Source organism: Drosophila arizonae, chromosome X (assembly GCF_054131065.1).
Source record: "Drosophila arizonae isolate 15081-1271.41 chromosome X, UAZ_ARI_1.0, whole genome shotgun sequence".
Classification (NCBI taxonomy): domain Eukaryota; kingdom Metazoa; phylum Arthropoda; class Insecta; order Diptera; family Drosophilidae; genus Drosophila; species Drosophila arizonae.
This window is the reverse complement of record NC_142927.1, coordinates 4109388-4125865: the sequence shown is the minus strand read 5'-3', so window position 1 is coordinate 4125865 and position 16478 is coordinate 4109388. Positions and strand designations below refer to the sequence as shown.

Sequence of the window (16478 nt, the reverse complement as noted above, 5' to 3'; positions counted from 1 at the left end):
AGCTATAACATAGCTAAAATGTACAACACTGCAGAATATTCAAATGTTTAGCGCTGAGAACAAGAGATTTACCTCGACGAAATAGTGATGGCACCGTGCAGCCGAAACTCCAGCCAAACACGCAGCTGAAATAAGCTAAAATTGCAGCACTACTGTCGCGAGCTCCAATAAGAGCGTGCTTAGAGATGGCCACATAAATAATTGAAAGACGATGGATTACTGCTCATTAGCCGAATGAACGCGTTCAGTAGTTAGATGTCCTATGGCCATTTCAAATTGGCTCTTAACGATGTTTAGGAATTATTATGGGGGGCAGTAATGTCAAACAACTGAGACAGTACCTACTGAACGCGAACATTGCAAGCATTGTTCTTTATGTAGTGGTTATGTAGAGAAGGTAACAAATTATTGAAAATAGTATCAGATGTTCCCTGTATATGTAGCAGTTCCCAAAGTATGAGTGTGTGAACCTATTAGCGACCGATGACCCCCCTAGTATGTGAATGCATATGCGAGTGTATGTACTAAAGACTGGGTGCGTGAGTAATTGTGTATGTGTGGGGGCAGCTTAGCACTGCCTGCCATTGTTGGGTTGATCGAACAATTCAGCATTGAAAGTTTTGTCATCAAATGGGAACGTCTCAATGCTAGTATCCTCATTGATAATGCCAAGTATTTTGTGAACGACCTCTGGATTAGTCTCTTGATTTTCTTCGCAAATGACCTTGACATCGCGCAATTTCGATGCATACATATCGCGATCCTGTTCGACACGTTCCAGCTCTTGAAGAATGGTACGCATATCGATATTGTTATCCGGCACATCGATAGAACCCTTCTCCTTGCGATATGTCAAATGAGCATCGCTAACGAAAGTGCGAGTGCGCACCTGATGAGCGCTATACACTGAGCGTGCGCTATGAGATGAATTCTTGGAATAGCTAGCAGTGCTCGGACCGAAGCCCATCGACATGCCATCGCGTGCGGCAAGGGCATTGTATGCCTTTCCCTTATTGTTGGCATTGAAGAACTTGCGGAACCATTGCAAGAACTCAAAGTTATCCTGAAAGCGTCCCTTGATCAAACGCTCAATCGGAATTTCCTTATGGACAGACTTCTTCTGGAAGCTGGCTTGCAGCAGCTTGAAATTGTGCACGAATTCATGCTCCTGATTGGCACGAAACTTGATGCGCTTAAGAGCAACCGAATTCGGGAACAGCATGTCCATGAATTGGCAATAGGCAGCGCCTGGCAGAAAAAAAAAGCACAAGCGGAAGTTTCCTCAATGTCCAATATGTATATGTATACCGACTACCTATTCAAATTGGCCAAGGACTAATGCGCTTACCTGTGCATAGTTCTTCGATCTTAGTGAATTCAGCCTTCAATTGAGTGTTGACCCAGGACAACATCTCGTGGCGCGACCAATTCTGCGATGATACATTAGTCGAATGCACGTTCACAGCCATTTTGGTTGGGATCGATTCTTTAGATTGGAAATATATAAATTATTTTATTTATGTATTGTTGTGATCCGTATGTATTCGAGTTGTGAGAATAAATGACCTGTGCCAACTACAGCTTCCTACATTACTAAAGCCAGTGAAAGCAAACCAAAGCAGAGCCAACTGCGATACGTCTATGAGAAGAAAAGCAAGTTTGATCAGGTTTTAGTAGGAAAATGTCCCAACTCTAACCCTAATCCAAAATGGTTGCAATTTATTAGCACTCCTTGTGTCTTGGCCACTAATTGCAGCATATATAACTTTGACTTGGCTTTACGGCATTACTCTCTATACTTACAATTGCAATTTTGTATCACTTACTTTTGTAATGTGGAATATTTTTGTAATTGTAAATCGCTTGATGTGTGCAATGGCAGAGCTCGTGTCAGTTTCTGTGTGAAATCTTCGACAGCTCCCAGAAATTGCTGGAAATAGTGTTAACAGCGCAAAGCGGACTACGGGAAAGGAACACACACACATATACTAATATGATTCAGCCAATCATAGGACCAGCTAGCCCGGTGTCAGTGTTGCTAAAGATGCCGGTACGACAGACAAGTAAGACCGTTGCTCTTGGGCGATTCCGGATGCAAAATACTCATTTACAATCAAAACGATACCGGCTCCATTTTTTGATTTGCCACGCCCCCTTCTATCGGTATATGCTTACGGGTTTTAGCAATTGATTAGTGGACAAGTTAATGGTACATCAAATTTTTAAATTTGAGGCCTGACTATATCAATCTCTAGCATCGGAAGTGTTTAACATATTACAGAATATTTACAAATTACTATATAACGTTATAGGATCTTAATAGGAACTCAATCGATGCAGTTTTAGCCGACTTTAAAATTTTAACCGAATTTCAATTCTTTAGCACTACAAATAACACAGATTCTTGATATACCACGCCCTTACTGGGCGCATCGGGATGATCTAGACATCCGACAAGAGTAATATTCAAATAAGAGCAATATTCCAAATGGCAAATCTCTAGCCTCAAAAGCGCGCGCTCATACGGACGGGCAGCAAGACTTAGCACAATATCAATATACTCGTTTCGCTTTGTGAAGGAGCATAACAAGTTTTAACAGCTTAGGCACACACATTTACACGCGGTTTATCGTTTCTTAACACAATATATATACACATGGATGTTCACATTTAAAAAAAATGGTTTTATTCTTATTCCTTTTGCTTTTGTTTTCAGGAGAATTCTTAGCGCACACTAATTGGCAACAACAAATTATTGCTGCCTGTTGGTTATTTAGTTTCAATAATTTGTTTTCTATGCTTTAAGGGCATATTTGCGTTGTGGGAAGATGGAACGCTTGCGGATTTCCTTGAGGGTCTTGCGGTTGGCATCGCGTGGCGACAGGGCCTTGCGCATGGAGCGTGTCTTCTTCTTGCGCAGATCCAAAGGCTTGTACTTCTTGTTCTTGAAGACCTTGCGCAGATTCTCCTTCTGCTTCTGGTGCATCACAATGTAGACGCGTGCGATGGCCTTGCGGACAACGCGGCTGCATGAAGCAAGCAAAAAAAATTCAAGGAAAAGAACACAAATTAGTCAAACATTCAAAAGAATAGTAGGAGAGGGTATGAACAACTTACATCTTGGACAGCTTGGATGGTGCTCCACCGGTGACCTTAGCCACACGCAGATTGAGCAGCTCATTCTTGAGCTCATCCAATTGCTTGGTGAGCTCCTTCTTGTCCTTCGTTCTCAATTCTGAGCACTTGATCTTCACCTATGCGAGAAGAACAAAAACAATTTGTGGAATACTTTAGTAATTGGTTTATTAAGGCGTACACACAAAAAATAATATTCGACGCAAAAAGTATGCACAGTTTGATTCTTGTTTCATACATTTTTTTGTTATTTCATGCACGGATGTTATTTATTTTTAAGAATTATAATTCACAGAAACTTGGTACCAACCATTTTTCTCGCTGGTCACGTCAAAAAAGAAAGAACTAGGGCCGGACAATCGAACGAGGGCTATCGTATGAAAACAAACGACGATTTTGACAAATGGCAGTTGTGCCATTTTACAGCACTGGCATATAGATAGCTCAACACTGTTGTGTGTGGAGCGCTGCTGTTAATCGACACTGTGGCAACGCCAATAAATCCAGCCCACGACCCCCGCACAGCACAAGCAAATCCGCTAATAGTTTAAGTTTAATCGTAAATGAACTAACTATTAAGAAGAAAATAAAATAAAATATATACCCGACAAATCGCAAACATGGCTGACAGAGCAATAAAGCTGCTCATCATAGGAGAGAGCGGCGTTGGAAAGTCCAGGCAAGCAATTTAACACAATTCCAATTAACATTTGCAATTGCGTATTTCATCTGCGCACGCATACACACATGTAAACATGTAAACACTTAAACTGAGATAAGCGTTTTCTATGACTTAGTCATACAAGTGTATTGTTTATTTCGCATTCAAATCTATTGTGAATCTATTGTTTTTCGTTTGTTGCATATTCCAGCCTGATACGTCGTTTCGTTGAGAACAAGTTTGATGACAATCATGACGTCACAATTGGTATGGACTTTAAGAGTGCCATCATGAATGTGGATGGCATTGACTACAAGGTTGCACTGTGGGATACAGCGGGCGCCGAAAGATTTCGCAGTCTAACACCCAGTTTCTATCGCAAGGCGCTGGGCGCCATACTGGTGTATGACATCACAAATCGCGAATCACTGGTCAAACTGGATGCATGGATGGCAGAGCTGGACAGCTACAGTGATAATCCGAATATAGCCATTATTGTGGTTGGCAACAAAATTGATAAGGATCGTGTCGTTGACCGGGAAGATGGCCGTAAATTTGCGCGCAAACATCGGGCGCTCTTCATCGAAACATCGGCCAAATGTGATCAGTTCGTTAGTGATGTGTTCAAGGATATTGTGGAGAAGGTAGGCTTTTTATTGACATTATTATGACACTTTTTAAATTCATTTGTGATAATATTGACAACCCATTCCAGATTGTTTCATCAGAATATTTCGTTAACGGGAATACTTCGAATGGCATGACAATTGACAATACCCAGGATGTAGACTCAAGCCCATCGACGTGTTATTGTTGACGTGCGCGTTGTGCTTTTCCTTGGTTCATTCTGCTTTTCGATAATTAATTTTCTTAAATTTGTAGAGTATATTTATTTTAAACGTATCAATTTCAATTTAGTATAAATGCTTTACAACATATCCCAAAACAAAAAATGAAATGCCTCGATTTTGCAACGTCCGCTTCTGTTCGGTAAGCAACACGACGAAAATGTTTATATGTACCTAAACTGTAAATATAATTATCCCATACACCAACGCAGCGATTGGCTAACAATAATTTGCTACTGACTTCTTTTTTTGTATATACCAAAAAATAGAAAGCGCTGAATTGGTTCCGTTATTTTTAGCCCAGTCGCGCAAGCGCTCTATCCCTGTTCCCCTTGCTCCCTTTCATAGTTTGTTTTTGTTTTCTGTCTCTTTTTATTATTAAATTTATATAAAGAAATTTCTTCAAGTCAGAAAGCTATTTGCGCTAAATTAAATTTAAAAAAATTAAATAAAAGAAAAAAAAATGGATAAGGAAAAAACGCTTTTTAGATAGAAATGTACATGGAGCACGATTGTTATTCAAATTTCTTTTCATTCAGTTTGATTGGTGTTTGCGTGTGAGTGGGTGTTTAGTGTTTGTGAGTGTATTTACAAATATATGAATTTAATTTTAAATTGTTTTCTTTTCGTTTGTTGTAATTACCGCTAAAAACACGAGGTGACAAAATTGTTGACGCTAAAGCGATGTTTCGTCAAAGAAACTATTCCAGACGTACGCCCTATGTATGTACATTTTCTATAATAATAGTGTTTGGTTTTAATTTTTTTTTTTTCGTATTTTTTTTTCTTTTTTATAGTATCTAGGCATTACAAATGTAACTTAAAGTTATAGCAACGTCTCCGTTGTATGCGCTGCCATCTGTCCGTCATCTACTTGCCAGCGATGCCACTCTTTTTGGCATCCAGTTCGTAGATGAGCAAACGCCACATTTTCACCACAAACACTTCAGCCTCCTCGTCCAGCACCTGTCGCGTAGCATGAGTGGTAGTGAGAGAGAGGGAGGGAGATAGAAAGAGTGTGTTGTTTATTAATGTTGGAAGGTGAAGAATTTGATATTGTGTTGTACAATATATAGCGTATACTCACCATTTGGACATCGTCCAATATGCTTTGGGGCGGACTGCCGGCCAATACTTTGGAACATATAAAGTCCACTAACGTTGGCTCCGGCTCACCGATATATTCGATGATTTTCTTATTGATCCATGGACGTATTTTGCGTTCCATTAGACCGCTGTCAATCTCGTTGCGGTCAAGCTTATAATTAAATAGTTCCTCCTTTTGTGTGGGTATCCTGTCAATAATGCTTTTTATATGCCGCCGTTTTTCATCATGCACCTTTGCACCATTCTCATCCTTTTTGGTGTTTGACGCGGCGGCATCTGCGCCACCCGCAGATGCAGCTGCATCATTCTTACCATGATGTTTGCTGCCGGCATTGTTGGCACCGCTGCTGCCGCTGCCGCTGCCACTGCCGCTACCGCCGCTGCTGCTGCCGGCGCCATGCTTGCCATGCTGGCTGCTGCTATTCTTGCCACTTGACCCGGAGGATGCTGAGCCAGATCCATTACCACCGCCCCCGCCTCCAACTGCATTCGCTATCTTCTGGCTAACGGCAGCGGCAGCAGCTGTCGCCGCTGATACAGCAGAACTCTGACGCTCCGCAGCCGTCTGTGATGCGCTTATCGATGATGTGCTATTGCTTATATTGTCATCATAATCTGCAATGGACAAACCAAACACATATATCATTATAATATGTTCCACAATTGGTTTGATTTTGAAAATTGAGCATTGGATATATAATTTACATAGATCTATGCAGAAAATTGAAATTTATAGATATTATTTCGAATATAGATTGGAAGTACTCTGGTATTCCTTATCTACTGACTACCCTAACATAGATAGCTCTATTATCATTTCAGCTCTATTAGAATTTATTAGAATCGTTCCAGATATAATGTTCTCTTTGGATAAATTTTCTAATATATGCCATAAGCTGAGTAACCATAACTATTACTTAACTTTTATATTATATATATGATATAATTTTAAACTTGACAATATTTAAGTAATTCAATCTGCTTGAAATTCTCTCTAATATAACTCTAATATAACTAATAACTCTTTGACATTGGGTTCTCTATGGAGTTAAGTTACCTCCACATAGAGCTACTATATCATAGGCATATACTATTTCATTTTTAGGTATCATAACTCTCTTCTTAGACCTGAGATCATCTTATCAAGTTAACAAATCTATTAACATGCTGTCCTACTTCATCCCTAGTCTTATCTGCACAAAGTGGAGCATAAAAGCAAAGGAAATTTGATAAGGTTTATGGCGAAAGTCTATCCCATTTTAACATTCCTTGTTCTTTCTTTCTTTCTCCCATTATGACATTCCTTGTTCTTTCTTTCTTTCTCTACAGGGCATCTAGCAACCCATTACATAACTCTCCTTTATTCTTCTCCATCCTATCCTCTATCTCTCTTCCTTCTCACTCTCGCTCGCTCACCTAAAGGCACCAGTTTGCGCTTCTTGGGATTGATGTTTTCGTCGTTGTCGTCATCGTTGGTAAAGACGCCCGTTGTCTCGATCACCTTCTTCTTGAGACTGTTGCCGAGGGTGAGAGAGATGAGCGGCATGCTCATTGCCGAGGCGGCCGCAGCGGCTGCTGCCACCGTCTGATGGTCATTCTCTATGGCATTCATTGTGGGCGTATGGATGTTGGCTAATGAGTCCCTGGACTCGCTATTCTGTCGGCTGACACTATCGTCGCCGCCTCCGCCGCCAGCTGGATTGCTGTTGTTGCTAATGTTGTTGTTGTTGCTGTTCTTGAGATGGGAATAGCCGCTGGCATTGGAGGCCGTGTCGGCCATAGAGGCACGATCATCGTTCGTCGATATGGAATCCTCCGATGGCGGTGGCTTATGCACCACCGCACCACCTCCAACGCCAATCACGCTGTCTCGGCTGTCATAATCCTCGTTCAGCTGTTGCTTGCGTCGCTCTGCGTTCAGCTGCTGCTCCTGTTGCTCCTGCTGCAGTGGCTCGGCGTCACGTCGCTGCGCCTCCAGATTCACATTGATCAGAATACGCGGCTCGTAGAGTTTTTCGATTTCACGTCGCGCCTTCTCGAACTCCTGCGAAGGATTCTCATATTCGCCGCTAAAGATTTTGTTCTTCAACTCGGTCAGTTCGTCTGCCTCCTTTTCGCGATCCTTCGAATCGGCATCCGCTTCGCGCACCCGTTCCGCCAAGCGTTGCTGCAGCTCACGGCCTCGATAGTAAAGTGCATCGTCTCGTTCGTCATCGTAGTCTTCAACGAATTCCTTCAAGCGCTTGGCGTCCTTTTCGCGCTCCTCCTGACGCAGCATCTCCTTCAGGCGATACTGCAATGATTGATGATAATTTGTTAAGATTAATATGCTTCAATGACATGCGCTGATTCTGCATGGACCCTTTCTCTATTTGCTTTGATGACTCTCGCTTAAAGATAGTATACCCTAGTCTATTCCAATAGTCTTGACTTATACTATAATGACTACTTCAAACCTAATAGAGCCTACATCCAAATTATAATAGTTGAGTTACTACTACTATGTATAATATTTGGATTCACCCCAGCTAAAGCTTAGTGTGTCTCGCTCTTCACCTTTTCGTTCTCCTTGGCTTTGCGCTTCTCGCGTATCTCCCAGTTGGTCAGACGCTCCTGGTAGGCGGCCTCCTTTTCGCGCGCCTTCTTCTCGGCCTTTTTGCGCTCGCGCATCTCCTCCTCCATCTCCTTTTCACGACGAGCATCGCGCACCGGCTTGATGATCTTCTCTTCGCGCTCACGCTCACGTTCACGCTCTCTGTCCCGCTCACGCATCTCGATGCGCTCTCGCTCGCGCTCCCGTTCACGTTCCCGCTCACGTTCTCGCTCACGGTCACGCTCCCGTTCACGTTCACGCTCACGCTCCTTGTCGCGCAGCTCACGCATCTCACGCTCGCGCATCATTTCGCGTTCCCGCTCGCGCTCACGATCACGGTCACGATCACGCTCACGTTCGCGTTCACGATCGCGTTCCTTGGTGCGCGACTTGGAGCGTCGATCGCGACGTCGTCCCTCCTTGTGGGCGTCAGTGGTGCTGGTGGTGCGTTCCTTGTGATCCTTGGACAGGCGCGCAGGCGACTCATCGATGGTGAGTACCGACTCCTTGCGACTGCGCTGAGTGACTGGATCCTTGCTGGGCTGTTCCTTGTCAGTGATTTCCACAATTTCCTCCACTTCGCCGCCCACCGCAGAGGGTTTGCTGGCGCTGGCGCTCGCACTGGTAGCACCGCTGGCGGCGCTGCTGTTGTTCTTCCGCTCTGTTTCGCGCTGTTGTTTTTTACGCTCGCGCTCCTTTTCCTTCTCCTTACTGGCCAGCTGTTTCTCCTTTTCCTTCTCCTTCTCGAGCTCCTTGCGGTGCTCGTCGGCTTCGGCACGTTTTCGGAACTTGCCAATCTCACTGCTGATCAAATTGCGTTTCTCTTCCTCGAGCGCGTTGTCGTTCAAGGATTTGATCTTGATGTCATCTTCGCCGCGTCGCGTCTTCTTGTTGCGATTGCTGCTGCTGCTGCCATAGAGGTCGCCGCGATTGCTGCCATCGAAGCCCTCGAATTCGTGTTTATGCTCCTCGAGCAGTTCGTGCATCTGACTGGTGGCAAACTCGTCCTCAGTCTTTTCATCCACGGCATTGGGACCGCCCTCGCCATTCTTGCACTCCTTCTCCTTGTAATCCTCTATTAGCACTTTGTTCTTAGCATCCACCTTAGCCACCAGCTTCTTACCATCAATCTCCAGTTCGCTAAGCAGCCGCACAGATCTCATCGCCGCAATGGGACCGCTGCAGACAAAGGATGCGTAAGGGAGAGAGGGAGAGAGGTAGACCAATTAAATACCGTTTATGGCATAGAACCCGACAATGTTTTAGCTTACTCGAATTCACAAAATCCGAACGTGGAGACACGCTTCCAATTGATGACAACGCCACAGGTGGCCAATATGCGCTTCAGCAACGATTCCGGGACGCGTTCACTGATGTTGCCCACAAAGACAGTAATGACGGGTCCACGGAACTGAGGCTGTGGCTCTGGCGGTCGATGATACACTGTTGGCTGTGAGCTGATCGTCGCCGAGTTGCGATAGCTGCGTGGCGGGGGTATCGGAGGCATCAGCTAGCATGCCAAGCAGTGAAAAAAGAAATTTTCAATTCCCGGCAACATTTTGGAATAATTAATATTATATCGACTTACATGCGGCGGTGGTATTGATGCATTCATATATGGCGGCATCGGCGCACGCGGTGGATATGACATTTTGGTTGTTCCTTTTGTTGTGCCTTCCTGTTTTTAAATACTATTATTTTGTATTTTTGTATTTGTTGTTGGCGTGCGTGCGAATTAAAGCCGACACATTCATACACACCAACACACATGCAAGCACATTCGCTCACTCACACAAGCACACACGCACACATGCACGCGCGCACACGAAACAGGCACACACACGGGTGTGTTGGAGTGAACGTGAATCGTGTACGATATATTCGTAGATCAAATGCAAATATGTGTACACAGTGCTAACAACAAGAGCGTGTACGTTCAAGCCAACCACACGCGTATATTAGTCTTGAATCGCGTTTTTTGTCTTTCAATTTGTTAGTTTTTGTACATACATATGCAATTAAAGAAAACTACACGTAAAAAAGGCTGCTCTCAAATTTTCACCACTGCAGCCGCTGAACATAGAGATGGACAAGCGTGTAAGCGCTCTTGTTATCGCTTGCGCGTGCGATATATGTACAAATGCAGTCCGTTGTGCGTTGACAGCTAATCGACCATCTGCAGTGCTGTATAATTCGCGAAAATCTACGATCAGCTGTTTCATTAAATGAAAAACACGCACAAATACAATAAAAACATTCGAGATTTTATAACGAAATAGAGTACATATATATAGCAAAAAACGAAAATATATCAAATAATTCGATATATAAACATCCTGGCAGTTGATATTGGCATTTAACAGCTGCTGACATATATTTGTGTCTGTGCTGCGGCTATAAAAAGCTAAGTTAAATTTTTATTATTTTGGAAATTTATTTTAATTATTATACAATGCGTCTGGGTGGTGTGTTACGATGCCGCAGCGTTATTAAACAGCAATATGTGCCGCAGCACAAGCCCGTTTTGAATGATGATATAAAACGCTTGGAGGAGTTCTTGCTGTCCAGACCAAATATTTTGGTACTTACAGGCGCGGGCATATCAACAGAATCGGGTAAGCGTAAGCTAACTGCTATAAAACGAATTAAGCCGGACTAGCGTTATATAGCAATAAGCTTCTGTGAGTTATCTAATACATCTTGGGCGCAATTCTTAGTTAGGGATTTCTCACTGTAATTATATTAATATACCTTTCCCCTATTGGCAGGCATACCCGACTATCGTTCCGCTGGCGTTGGCCTGTACGCGCGCACCAATCACAAACCCATCCAGCATAGCGAGTTCTTGAAATCCGACGCAGTACGAAAACGTTATTGGGCCCGGAACTTTGTGGGCTGGCCAAATTTCTCAGCGACCCAACCGAATGCTACACATTATGCTTTGGCGCGCTTTGAGCGCGAGCTGCGCATCCAAGCGGTGGTCACCCAGAACGTGGACCGTTTGCATAGCAAGGCAGGCACCAAGAACATTGTGGAGCTGCATGGCAGCGGCTATGTGGTCAAGTGCTTGGACTGCGACTATCGTATCGAGCGGCACGAGTTCCAAAACATACTCACCTCGATGAATCCGGCATTCAGCGATGCGCCGGACATGATACGGCCCGATGGCGACGTCGAGATCCCAGCCGAATATATTGAAAACTTTAAAATCCCCACATGCCCGCAATGCGATGGCAACCTGAAGCCAGAAATTGTATTCTTTGGCGATTGTGTGCCAAGGGAGCGACTCGATGCCATTGCCAAGATGATCTACACCAGCGACGGACTGCTGGTGCTCGGCTCCAGTCTGCTTGTCTTCTCCGGCTACCGCATAGTGCTGCAGACGAAGGACCTGAAATTGCCCGTGGCCATTGTCAACATTGGAGAGACGCGGGCCGACCACTTGGCTGACATCAAGATCTCCGCCAAGTGCGGCGATGTGTTGCCCAAGCTCTTCGACTATCGTCCCACAACTTAAAGAAAAACAACGGATTTGTAATGCTCATGAAACTGTAAAAATATATATATATTATTTTTTAAAACATTGAAGAACCCTTTGGCACGGCACTACATGTTGTTTTCGATATATTGATCGATTTTGTCGTAGACGCCGCGATCGCTCTCACGATACCAAACGTCGGTCTCCACCAGCTGCAGCTGCATCAGTGTCTCCTCTGAGAAATCGCCAAGACGCTTATCGTCGATGGAAAAGCGTAGGGTGCAGCTGCCAACGCACGGATTTTCTAGCTTTTCATTGTACTCGTAAACAACAAGATAGAAATAGCCGTCGCTGAAAAAGGATTCGCGCAACGGCAGCGGTGGCTTAAGGAAATCGGCCAGCAGCTGCTGAGTTGATATGGGTTGACTATCTGGCAACTCAATGACGCTTGACTCAACGGGAATTGGTGGTGCAGGCAAGGGCTGTGGCTCCTGCAGCTGCTGTGACTCCTTGGCTGCCAATTCATTTAGCTTCTCGCAGCTAACATTTAGACGTTGCGAGGACTTAATAGTGATGATGGTGGCGTCGACCAGCGAGGACTCGTCCTCGGAGAGAACTGGGGAATCATCGTCAGCTGCGACGCTCAGCTCGTTGCAATTCTTAGGCATATAGAATGAAGAGTCAATGGACTCATATGATGTTGTTAACTGTTGCTTGGGCTGCTGGAGCTTGGCCTCCACCTCGGCGCACATGTTGCATTTGAAATTGTTCGGTTCGTTGGCGGAGGCACGCGATAGACGCATTGTGCCTACATAGCACTTGTAGTGGGTGCCGACAGCAGCGCAAAGGATGCACGGTTGAATAATCCAGGTGTTGCGATTGAAGTCGCGGCCCTTTGGGCACAGGCATATGGCCTGCTCGCAGCGCATGCGACGGTTGTGTAGCTCGCTGTAGGCGTTTGGCTGGCGCTCCCAGGTGGCATCGCGGTCGGGCACGAAGACCGACTGAAGGCGTATGTTGTCATGGAAAGTCTTCGAGCGGCACCAGAGACAGCGCAAGTAGTAGCCAGAGGCCAGAGCATAACGACGCATGCATGTGCGATGGGCGAAGCCCTTGCGGCAACAATCCCCGTAGGTGACATTGTGGAGCAGAAAAGGGGAGATCGGGCGGAAGCAGATGTCACACTGGGCCGACTTGGGCGGGTCGGCCACCAGCTGCCGCTTGTAGTCATCCATCGGTGCACAATTCTCGCAGTAGCTGCGGAAGTCATCACAGAATTGATAAACGCAACGATTTTCCAGGCCGCATATCATGTGGAAAACAATGCGGCACTTGAAGCAAATCACGCTGGCGCCCTTCTCGCGGCAGAAGGCGCATTTACGCTTCTGGGCAGCGACTGCCTCCTGGCGTATGTCGCGCAACAAGAAGCCCAGAATTCCGCTCGAGTCGCCGCCGCGTTGTGGCAAGTTCGAAGATAGCAGCTGTTGGCGGCAAAAAACTATGCGCATAAAGAATCATTTAAATGGTTTTTACTTACCAGACAATAGTAATGCACGGTTACATTCTGTTTGACCATCCATTCGCCGTAAAGTAATGCGTCGTCTTCTTCTTCGTTTGCATTGTTCTTATTGCATATATCACATGTACGCATTTTTTTAATATTTTTATTCAAACCACGATTGAAGCAACGCAAAGCATTACATTTATCGATTACTGATATATTGAAGCCCATTTTGACTGCTCAACACTGTTAGACTGAATATTTTATACAAGCAGCTCACTCACATCACTAAAACACACACACATAAAGTCAGCAGCTACTACGGCAACAACAAAAATTCGACGACGGCGACGACGACGACGACGATACCAACATAACATCAAGAGAGGCATTGACTAAACTGGCTGTTATTTATATAAATACACATAGAAAATCCTAACACAATGGCGTATGACTTAAAAAAGGAGTCTGACGTTAAGGAATATGTGGAAAAGCTGGGCGTTGAATATCGCTTTGGCTGCTATTCTGAAAAGAAACCGGAAGGTAAATACCAACAACAACAACAACAACAGCAGGCGGCCAATATACCAGAAGCAGCAGCAGCAGCAACAACAACAATAACAACATAACCTAGGTTTTCTTCTTGTATTCGTAATTGAATTACAAAACAAAACATCGGCAACTTTGTAAATGATATGTGAAAATCTAAAGCTGTGGATGAAATTCCAACTGATTGCACAATCTAAATATGCATTTGTTTTTACAAATATTTTCAGTGTGCCACTTGCTGGGCGATTATTTGGAGGGAATTAAGAAGGATTTCGAGAAGGCATCCAAAGTATACAAATCAACATGTGACGACTATGGATATGCCAAGTCCTGCTATAAATATGGCAACTATAGCTTCCTGGGCAAGGGTAAGAGCGGCAGCAAAGGTGAGCCTCGCGTCGCCTATCAGTACTATGAGAAGGGCTGCAATCTGAACGATTCGGATGCTTGTCTGCATTCCGGTCTGCTGCTCGTCTCACGCTCCATGCCCAAAGAGATTGACCGAAATGTGCCTAAAGTGAGTTGGGTCCAATTATACCGCCGCAGCCCTAACGTCTCTTAATTCGATCTGATTCCGCTCTGATATTTGCAGGGTTTGCAGTTTCTCACCAAGAGCTGTGACATGAACAATGCCACTGCCTGCTTCTATTTATCTGGGATGCATATTTCGGGCGTGCAGAAGAAGCCGGAGGATGCGTCCACCGCGGCGCAGGCCAAAACGCTTAAGGACACCGATTACATTGTGCTCAAGGACATGAAGAAGGCCTTTCAGTTCGCCTACAAGGCGTGCGAATTGCGTAACATGTATGCGTGCGCCAATCTTAGCCAGATGTACAAACGCGGCGATGGCATCGAGAAGAACGAGAAGGAGGCGGAGAAATATAAGAAGCTGGCGCTCGAAATGCAGGAGGAGATGAAGAAGCAACAGGAGACGCTCAGTTTTCAACAAGGCGTCGGCATGCCAAACTGATTTATCCTATCAATATCTACCTATATGTACATGCGCATGTATACAGATATATATATATTGTTATGTACATGTATATATATTTGTGTGCGTGTATAGTCAAGTTTCATATCCTTTTGTTTCTATTATCTCTACTTTTTGCCTATTTTGTTCCGTTGAGATTTCGTAAAGATTTGCTATAACTAATTTAAGTGGGTTATATATATATATACTATATACATATAGGTATATATGTATTTTTTGTTTTTTCGTGTATATAGACAGCGGCATTTGCGTTTTCGGCATGTGTTTTGAAAAATTCCTAGTTTTAATTGTTAAAGTTTAAACGATAAACCAGAGAAAACGAAGAAAAAAAAACAAGAACCTTATATAGTCCCGTTGATACCTTAATTAAATACAAAGAAACAAACCAAAATCAAGCACAAACACAAATGACTTTCATATATACATATATATAAAGCAAATAAAAAACTGCAATGATAATGCTAATCAGAGCTGTGAAATATAATCAAAGCGTTTCAATATGACTAGCTTAAACTATGCAGTCGATTCCAATCAGATTCAAGTGACATTATATTGCAAAGGGAATGTTTACCACAATCTTTAGATTGATTTAGCAATGTTCTAGCAGTAATTCGGCACAGTCTAATTGGAAATGCAATTGGAAAGACAGTACTAATTAGAACAGAGGTATTCACTCCAATAAGTCATAAGCTTAAACTCTCGAATTGTGCAACAACGAGAATGCCAATGGGATTACTATTGCAGTAATGAGGCATGTAATTTAATAATTAATAATTAATTTATATATATAAATATATTGTATATATGTATTGTATATATCATCCGAAAAATATGACACATATATTTCTATAAAGTATAAGTTAAAGCCAATTAGAGAACATCTTGAGAGCTTTCGTGCCAGCTGTGCGTGTTCTATTTAATAAGTATGTAGTTGCATACCTAAATATATAAGGTATGGGCTCTTTTGTCTATAGTATGATTAAAAACTTTGATCACGACATATTTGTATCTATATTTGGGCCTATAAAGAATGTCCAAATCTCTCTCTATTGCTTCCACATTCACGAAGTCGTAACAAAGCTCGGTTCTGACCCATATGAAGAGATCCATGCAAACATTTAATATTTAGCCCGTCAGTTAATAAATCAGTCAATCGGTCAGCTAGTCATTGAATTAATGGATTGTTGGAATAATCATTCAATCAATCAATCGTCTAATTAATAAGTTAGTTCATCAATCAGTTCAGTTCAATCAATTCACAAAATCAATCTGTAATACTAATATTATTCAATTAATCGGTCAATCAGTAATTCAATTATTCAATCTGTCAAGCTATTACTGTGGATTAAGTGGATTATTCGACATCATTCAATCAATCAATCAGTCATCAGTAAGTTAGTTCATCGGTAAATTCAGTCAGTCAGTTAATTAATTAGTTAGAAGATCAAATCTGTCCGACAATGAGTTAAATAATCAGCAGTCTATCAGTCAATCAGTCAATGAATTAGTTAGCCAATCAACCAGTCAATCAATCAGTCACTCAGAATTTAAACAGCTAATCGGTCGCTTGAGCAATTAATTATTCGATCAGTCAATCAATCAGTTATTCAGAAGT

The 16478-nt window shown here is 43.3% G+C and overlaps 7 protein-coding genes across 11 annotated transcripts; 3 read left to right on the top strand and 4 right to left on the bottom strand.

Annotated features, from left to right (window-relative positions):
- Positions 1–216: 216 nt before the first annotated feature.
- LOC108619176 (microtubule-associated protein RP/EB family member 1-like) lies at positions 217–2518 on the bottom strand. 2 transcript variants are annotated; one of them, XM_089475582.1, is made up of 3 exons: positions 1827–2518; positions 1349–1639; positions 217–1248 (listed from the first exon to the last, which is right to left on the bottom strand). In XM_089475582.1, exons 2-3 carry the CDS (start codon positions 1467–1469, stop codon positions 569–571), a joined length of 801 nt encoding a protein of 266 aa, XP_089331708.1. In that variant the 5' UTR covers positions 1470–1639; positions 1827–2518; the 3' UTR covers positions 217–568. The 2 variants fall into 2 exon arrangements, with proteins under 2 accessions (XP_089331708.1, XP_089331710.1); XM_089475584.1 differs by having other exon boundaries at positions 1349–1486.
- A 145-nt stretch (positions 2519–2663) lies between these two features.
- RpL35 (Ribosomal protein L35) lies at positions 2664–3586 on the bottom strand. Its single transcript, XM_018015565.2, has 3 exons — positions 3446–3586; positions 3118–3254; positions 2664–3026 (listed from the first exon to the last, which is right to left on the bottom strand). Exons 1-3 carry the CDS (start codon positions 3446–3448, stop codon positions 2795–2797), a joined length of 372 nt encoding a protein of 123 aa, XP_017871054.1. The 5' UTR covers positions 3449–3586; the 3' UTR covers positions 2664–2794.
- A 22-nt stretch (positions 3587–3608) lies between these two features.
- On the top strand, positions 3609–4873 carry Rab18 (RAS oncogene family member Rab18). The gene is made up of 3 exons (XM_018015563.2): positions 3609–3814; positions 4008–4440; positions 4512–4873. Exons 1-3 carry the CDS (start codon positions 3756–3758, stop codon positions 4611–4613), a joined length of 594 nt encoding a protein of 197 aa, XP_017871052.1. The 5' UTR covers positions 3609–3755; the 3' UTR covers positions 4614–4873.
- Positions 4874–5126: 253 nt separating this feature from the next.
- LOC108619168 (uncharacterized) lies at positions 5127–10488 on the bottom strand. Of its 4 annotated transcripts, XM_018015544.2 has the most exons (7): positions 10355–10488; positions 9933–10022; positions 9616–9854; positions 8308–9523; positions 7168–8044; positions 5732–6366; positions 5127–5610 (listed from the first exon to the last, which is right to left on the bottom strand). In XM_018015544.2, exons 2-7 carry the CDS (start codon positions 9993–9995, stop codon positions 5515–5517), a joined length of 3126 nt encoding a protein of 1041 aa, XP_017871033.1. In that variant the 5' UTR covers positions 9996–10022; positions 10355–10488; the 3' UTR covers positions 5127–5514. The 4 variants fall into 4 exon arrangements, with proteins under 4 accessions (XP_017871033.1, XP_089331700.1, XP_089331701.1 ...); XM_089475574.1 differs by having other exon boundaries at positions 9933–10423; XM_089475575.1 differs by lacking the exon at positions 5127–5610 and having other exon boundaries at positions 5806–6101; positions 6286–6366; positions 9933–10424.
- A 58-nt stretch (positions 10489–10546) lies between these two features.
- Sirt4 (NAD-dependent protein deacylase sirtuin-4) lies at positions 10547–11925 on the top strand. Its single transcript, XM_018015557.2, has 2 exons — positions 10547–10959; positions 11113–11925. The coding sequence occupies exons 1-2, from the start codon at positions 10797–10799 to the stop codon at positions 11859–11861; spliced, it is 912 nt and encodes a 303-aa protein (XP_017871046.1). The 5' UTR covers positions 10547–10796; the 3' UTR covers positions 11862–11925.
- pie (pineapple eye) lies at positions 11876–13560 on the bottom strand. Its single transcript, XM_018015553.2, has 2 exons — positions 13360–13560; positions 11876–13303 (listed from the first exon to the last, which is right to left on the bottom strand). Exons 1-2 carry the CDS (start codon positions 13552–13554, stop codon positions 11951–11953), a joined length of 1548 nt encoding a protein of 515 aa, XP_017871042.1. The 5' UTR covers positions 13555–13560; the 3' UTR covers positions 11876–11950.
- Positions 13561–13724: 164 nt separating this feature from the next.
- On the top strand, positions 13725–15822 carry Coa7 (Cytochrome c oxidase assembly factor 7). The gene is made up of 3 exons (XM_018015560.2): positions 13725–13866; positions 14100–14389; positions 14465–15822. Exons 1-3 carry the CDS (start codon positions 13767–13769, stop codon positions 14840–14842), a joined length of 768 nt encoding a protein of 255 aa, XP_017871049.1. The 5' UTR covers positions 13725–13766; the 3' UTR covers positions 14843–15822.
- The last annotated feature ends 656 nt before the right edge of the window (positions 15823–16478 follow it).